This window comes from Stylophora pistillata, chromosome 10 (assembly GCF_964205215.1).
Source record: "Stylophora pistillata chromosome 10, jaStyPist1.2, whole genome shotgun sequence".
NCBI classification, from domain to species: domain Eukaryota; kingdom Metazoa; phylum Cnidaria; class Anthozoa; order Scleractinia; family Pocilloporidae; genus Stylophora; species Stylophora pistillata.
In genome coordinates this window covers 21661810-21668599 of record NC_142528.1, presented here as the reverse complement: position 1 = coordinate 21668599, position 6790 = coordinate 21661810, and the positions used below count along the sequence as shown (strand labels likewise).

General features: G+C 44.4%; 1 protein-coding gene across 1 annotated transcript; it reads left to right on the top strand.

Annotated features, from left to right (window-relative positions):
* The first annotated feature begins 4209 nt into the window (after positions 1-4209).
* LOC148722231 (uncharacterized) lies at positions 4210-5653 on the top strand. The gene has a single exon (XM_088737023.1). It carries the CDS (start codon positions 4210-4212, stop codon positions 5353-5355), a length of 1146 nt encoding a protein of 381 aa, XP_088593149.1. The 3' UTR covers positions 5356-5653.
* The last annotated feature ends 1137 nt before the right edge of the window (positions 5654-6790 follow it).

Genomic DNA, 6790 nt, shown 5'->3' with positions numbered 1-6790 from the left:
CAATTTATCTAAGTTCCTTTGTAATCTTCTGGAGCCACATGTCCAGCGTGAATACAACGTCCGCGACACGTTTTCTTTTGTACATGAAATCAACCAGTTATCAACCTCAGGGAAGTTCATGGTATCTTTCGATGTTGAGAGTCTGTTCACTAGTATACCTCTTGATGAATGTATTGATCTGGCGATCAGATACATTTATCAAGGTAACCCTCGTCTTAAGATAAACGCCGCTGACCTAAAAACGCTTTTTACCTTCGCAACAGCTGAGACTGGTTTCTTGTTTAAGGGTGTGTTTTATGATCAAATAGATGGGGTTGCCATGGGGTCCCCACTTGCTCCAGTACTTGCAAACCTCTTTATGGGACATCATGAAAAATACTGGCTAGATAACTATTCATTCTCTGAAGTTCTGTTCTACAGACGCTATGTTGATGACACCTTTTTTTTGTTCAATAACGAGGAGGACGCGCTCGTGTTCTTTGATTATATCAACGCTAGGCATCCTAGTATCCGTTTCACAATGGAAAAGGAAATTGATAAGAAATTATCGTTTCTAGACATATTGTTAGACAACAATTATACATCCATCGTCACTAGTGTATATCGCAAGAAGACGTTTACTGGCCTTCTTACTAATTATTTCAGCTTCGCCCCTTTGATTTACAAATTAGGTTTAGTCAGAACGTTGATTGACAGAACATATAAGATCAATAATTCCTGGGTTGGTTTTCATCTAGATGTCAAGAAACTTATTTTCTTGCTACGGAAAAATTGTTTTCCATCTTGGGTCATAGACAAGATCATTTACAGGTATCTAGCGAAGAAAAAGAATCCTCCTACTGGGCAGAACGCCTCTTCTAACTCCGGTAAATATTCTGCGCACTATTATAAACTTCCCTACGTTGGTCGGTTTTCGAACATCGCTCAGACTAAGTTAAGACAACTACTCAAACGTTATTGTAGAACTGATTTAGATATTAAGTTAGTCTTCAGTACGTTTAAACTCAGAAATATGTTCAGTGTGAAAGATTCAGTACCGCTGGGTCTACGTTCGCGTGTCATATATAAATTTTCATGTGCTGGCTGTAATGTCAGTTATATTGGTGAGACCACTCGCCACATTTGAACACGAGTTCGTGAGAACCTCTTGTGGGACAAAACTTCGCATATTTACAAGCACCTGCAATCATCAAGGGCCTGTCTTGACTCTTGTGATACTGAATGTTTCACGATCTTAGATTCTGCCCTTTCAAAATACCAAATTAAAATCAAAGAGGCATTGCATATTAAGTGGGAAAAACCTATCCTTAATCAGCAATTGAAACATCTAGAATTGTCTCTTTGCTTTTAATGATGTTGTTCCTTGGTCTTTTAATTTATTTTTATTATTATTACATTTATTTATTTATTTTTTATTTATCTATTTATTTTTTGATCTAGTCAAGCGCGCGCTATTTACATCTTTCGCGTTTTTAACATTCAAATGTAACGTAAGCACTGACACGTAGTTTGTAACGTACCCTAATTTAAATTCAAATGTACAACAGTTAAATGCTCATTTGCAACTGAAGATGACATGAGAATGTCGAAACATGTCTTGTAAATTTAAACTCAAAGTTGTTGTTCCTTTTTTGAGATTAACTGTCACATTGCCATAACTGCCCTAGGCACGTTGACATAATTCCACTCGCATTTGGAATTCATTAACTTGCCCTCTTCAAGCTTATTTATCAGTACAGACTCCGTTATCTGCCTCAACATTGCATCGTCACGAAAAACCCCCGTTACATTCATTACAAAGCCCACTTCATTTCCACCATGCCTTTCACAACAATGTGTCCACAGAACAGAGCTCCCTTCTCGCCGTTCTAAAGCATGGAAGTGTTCTCTACCACGAGTATACGCACTTCTGGACGTCTCTCCTACATATTTCGATTTACAAACACGGCAAACCAACTCATATGTAACACCCGTACTTCGGCATGATCCTTTTTCGTCAGTCCGGCAGAGAAGGCAGTCAGCATTGGTGCATCGCCTCTGTTTGAAAGGGTCTGATTTTTGGAGCATGGCTTTAAGGGTTGTTCCAGATTGCTCAACAACTTTGATCTTAAACTCTGTGGCTTTGATCTCTCTCATGTACCTGCGTTTAATCTGGGAACCAGGCGTTTCTGGGACGAAATTCACTGTTTCATAACCACCCTTTCTAAACCTGTTGTCACGTCTCTTCTTTCTCTCTCGCGCCCGTTCGTACGCCTTCCACTCCCTCGGCCTGTACAAAGGCTTCTCACCATTCGCATCCAGTTCCACTAGTCGTTTGTAGGCAGCCAACGCTGACCGTACTACTTCTTTTCGAAACTTCTGATCATAACCAGAATATTGAAGACGTAACATCATGTGGTTGACGTGAGCAACAACAACCTCCCAGGGTAACTCCCTGCTACAGTTGAGTAGAATCCTTAACACTCCCTGCGTAAGTATGGTTCTCTTGCAACTCCACGGTAAGGCCGATCTTGCATTTATCACAGAACTGGAGGCAACATCTTTGTAGTAGAACTCATGTAACACGAACTGCATATCACGGTCTTGCCCATCATCACCTACACGCCTTCTCCTTTCTATCCAGAGTTTTAAATCGAGTATGGGTATTTTTCCATCCACATGTCGTGACGGGCAGTCGACCTCTAACCTTATAGAAGGGTGTATGCTGTTTCCAATCGACTGAAACAACTGCATGCATCGATTATCTGGCTTGAGGTTTTGCTCTATCTGTGCAAAGTTCTCATCTTGGGTGAAACGTCCCTCCTGAAATCTGATACCAGCCGCGGAAGCGTTCATAACCACATTTATGTCATCCACGTATCTCCTGTACACCCGTAACCCCACCCCACTTTCTTCCAGCCTCTTCACCATTTGCCTGTCCCACCAGACCGTAAAAAACTGGGCCAAGACCCCAGTAAGCTCAAGCCCTATCGGACCTCCCTCTGTCTGCAGCTTGATGTGATTGTCGAATGTGTAGAGGTGGTTCTTCATGATAAATAATAGGACAACCTTCATCGCCTCCATGAACATCTTCCTGGTAGTAACCTTGTCCGGCTGCTCAACCGGTGGTAGCCAAGGTTGAAATCTCTTGGTTCTGTTCTCATCTACAGCGCAACCTGTTATGGTGGGAGATCGGCCTCTTTTAGTCTTGCGTCGTGGGCAAAACCTCAGTAAACCCAGATTTCTCAACTCCTCCTCACATCTGTTCGGCGAAAGATATAATCCCAATTCCTCAACATTTAACCCGACCACTTCTACACCACTTGCGTAGAAGACTTCACAAACTTTCTCTACTGTAAAGCCAATGTCCAAACTTAGGTATAGCGCCTTCACATCAGCTGAGCCAACAATAATATCTTCCGTGACCTGGCTGTCATTTAACTCCTTGAAGTCAGCCTTGAGGTTTAAACAAAAGAAATGATGTAAAAGTTCAAGTAACCTAAATCTTGAGGTAAAATTATATATGTATATATATATATTTATTAAAAACTAGATCATTGGATAATGCAATTCAAGACTTTTTATTGGCTTAGCCATTATGGTATATGAGCTAATTTACCATAATCTACAAATATGGTAAGCGTACGTGTCAGCTTAAAATTAAAAGAGAGCTAAAAATTTAATAAAATTTAATAATTTGATGCAGCGTTTTTAATAAAATAATTATTCCACTCGCGTTTGTTGGATATGAGATGATTATAGCCAACTCGGCGCTACGCGCCTCGTTGGCTATCTATCATCTCATATCCAACGCGCGCTCGTGGAATAATTGTTAAATATATATCAGTTTAAGCACTCTGGCATGGCTTAGACGATACCACAAGTGTGGGATCGTTTGGGGACCCATATCGGTTCTCCCCCATCCAAGAATCAGCACTGCACTGATGAGGCCCAGGTCTCGCATGGTAAGTGTTGCTTCATACTCTTGTAGTTTGAAGTTGGTTCTGGTGTTTTTCGAGGTCTGAGTTGGATAAGTGAGTACCTGCCGGGAGGGAAAATTTGCGACTTTTTCCTCCCTGGCAGTGGTTGTTTTCTTTGGTTCCGTTTTGGTCGCCCATCCCTTTTTTTTTGGATTTCTCGGTCGATCTGAACTTGCTTTCCTTTTTGCTTTTTCTCTGTTTCGGTCACCCATCCCTCTGACTTGTCTTTGGGTTGGGTCCGAGTTTCAGCATGGTCGTGTCCTTTAATAGGACCATCGACGTTGACTGTCAGGGGCTCCCTGAGGAGGTACTTTTCTCGGAAGCGGTTGGTTTGTTGCTGGGTTTTTTTGACCGTGAGTCTGACCATCGGGTGGCTGCGGTGCAGGCATGTCCTGGCCGTGTTGCGAGAGTCACTTTTGCTGAGAACGGCGATGCTGCTAAGTTATTTTTTGAGGAGCTAGGTGTCATCAAGTTGGGTGATGTAGAGTGTAGGGTGGTTAAACCCCCTCCTCCTCCTCCCCAGCTTACTACTGTTGTAGTCTCTTGGTTTCCCTTTGAGGGATCAAACGACGCCATCAGCACAGCTTTGTCTGCATATGGTACGGTCAAATCTGTTCGCAATCAGGTTTGGCCCGGAAGGCCTTCAGTGTCCACCGGGTCACGCATTGTCCAAATGGTTATTAGGAATGTCATTTCACCGTTTATTTCTATCCGTGGCGTCCGCTGTAAAATTTGGTATAGGGGGCAACCCCTCCAGTGTACTACTTGTCATAAAGTTGGTCATAAGTCGGCGGAGTGTCCCCTTAGGGGCAAATGCTTCCGATGCCGTCAAGGTGGACATCTAGCTAGGAACTGTCAGGCGACCGTGGGTGCTCAACCTGCTGTAGACACATCAGTAGAGATGGACATACCCTCGTCTGTAGCTCAAGAAAATGATGTGACAGCTGAGACAATTGCTCCCGTCCCTAATGACGTTGTTGCTGAGTCTGAAGAGTGCGATTATAACCTTGAGGCCAGCGAGGACCGTTTTCCAACCTGCACATCGGTTGACCAAGTACCATCAGACAATGTCTCCCGTAAACGCGCTGCTCCCCAGACTTCTCCGGTTTCAAAAGGAACTGTAAAGAAGCCTGCTACAACGGATACAACCCAGTCGATTTCCGTACCAGTCGCTAATAAGATAACCGTGCCACCCTCCGTTACGTCGGTCATTTCTTCCAAGTCCAGAAGTGAAATTCTCGAATTGCTATCCACACCTCCTGGCCTTTCAGGTGATAGAGTAGACCTCCTACGGTTAACATCACACCTTCAAGTTCCTCCTGGTTCAATTGCCTTTGTTCTCAACCCGCAAAATGGTCCTCCTAGACATGTGCTAAAGTACACTCCGAAGAAATAGTTTAATATTAGTTTAAAAATTTAAAACCTAAAAATGAAAACTAAAAAGTAGTTTAAGTTATTTAAGTTATCGAGTGTGTGTGTTCAATTTTTGGTGTGAGTGTGTTAATTTTTGTTGAGGTGGGGTTCGATTCCCCAGCGAGTTTGGTGTCTGGTGACCCTCGTTTCTGGTGGACCCCAACCCTAAGGCATTGCACGCAAGCCATGGGTGGGATTAGTCCTGTTGGTCGGCGGGCATTGCACACGCCCTTCATCGGGGGCCCGGCCGTCCACCTTAAACATAAAAAAAACTGCACTGATGAGGCCCAGGATTTACTCCTTCATCTCCACAGTATTCACTCAATTTTGGGATTCTGCGCAGGATCACTCTTGGGGCACGGACTCTTGTGAGTATTTGTCTTTTGGTTGATTTTAGTCCTCTTTCGCCTTTTTATCTTTCGGCGTTTTTCGGACTTCTTCGGCAACCCTGCCGATTTCCGGCTTCGAGCCGATTTCGGAGGGTTTTTTCGGTCCTTTCTTCGGCCTTTCTCGACCGTGGTTTCCGGGTGTTCGGCGTTTTCCGATTTTTTCGGTGGGTTTTTCGGCGAAACAAAATTTTTCGGTCGCCCATCCAGTTTTGGGCTGTGTTGCGTGGGGCCGAACTCACGTTTCTTGTTGAGTTCTGGGCACTACAAAATCTTAATTATGGTTGGTTTCCAAAGAACCATTGACATACGTTGTAATTTGTTCCCTAATGGGACAAGTTCCACACAAATAATTAGTTATATAGATGCCCACTTCCAAGAGCAAACTGGGCATGTTGCTAAAGTTGTGTCTATCCAGCAGTGCCCCGGTTTTATTGCCAGGGTGACTTTTGATGATGAAAAGGGTGCGTTAGCTATGTTCCACTATCAGGAATGTGGGTCGGTGGTTCTTAATGGGGTCGAATGTGAGGTCATTTCTCCCCCCCTACCACCCCCTCAAGTCAGTATGGTCGTCGTCCACTGGTTTCCTTATGAGGGCCCAGTGGAATCAGTTAAGAACGCGCTTTCAAGCTATGGTGAGATCAAGTCTGTCCGCCATCAAATGTGGCCTGGCAAGCCGTCAGTCTCTACTGGCTGCCGTCTTGTCAGAATGGTTGTCAAAAAGGAAATCCCTCGTTTCATTTCCATCGGGGGGTATTCGCTGCAAGGTGTGGTACCGTGACCAGCCTTTGCGATGCGACATTTGTAGACAAGTTGGACACGCTGCAAAACAGTGCCCTGATAAGGGTAAGTGCCGCCGCTGCCACAAGGCGGGGCATTTTGCTAGAGAGTGTACATCTGCATGGAACCTTCCCCAGGCCCCCCCGTGGCCCCTGGGGCCCCGGTTGGTAGCACTGGTGGGGAGGAAGGGGCTGGCGATGATGGGGGTGACATTGATGAGGGTGATGCTGCTGAGGCGGCTGGTGATAGCCG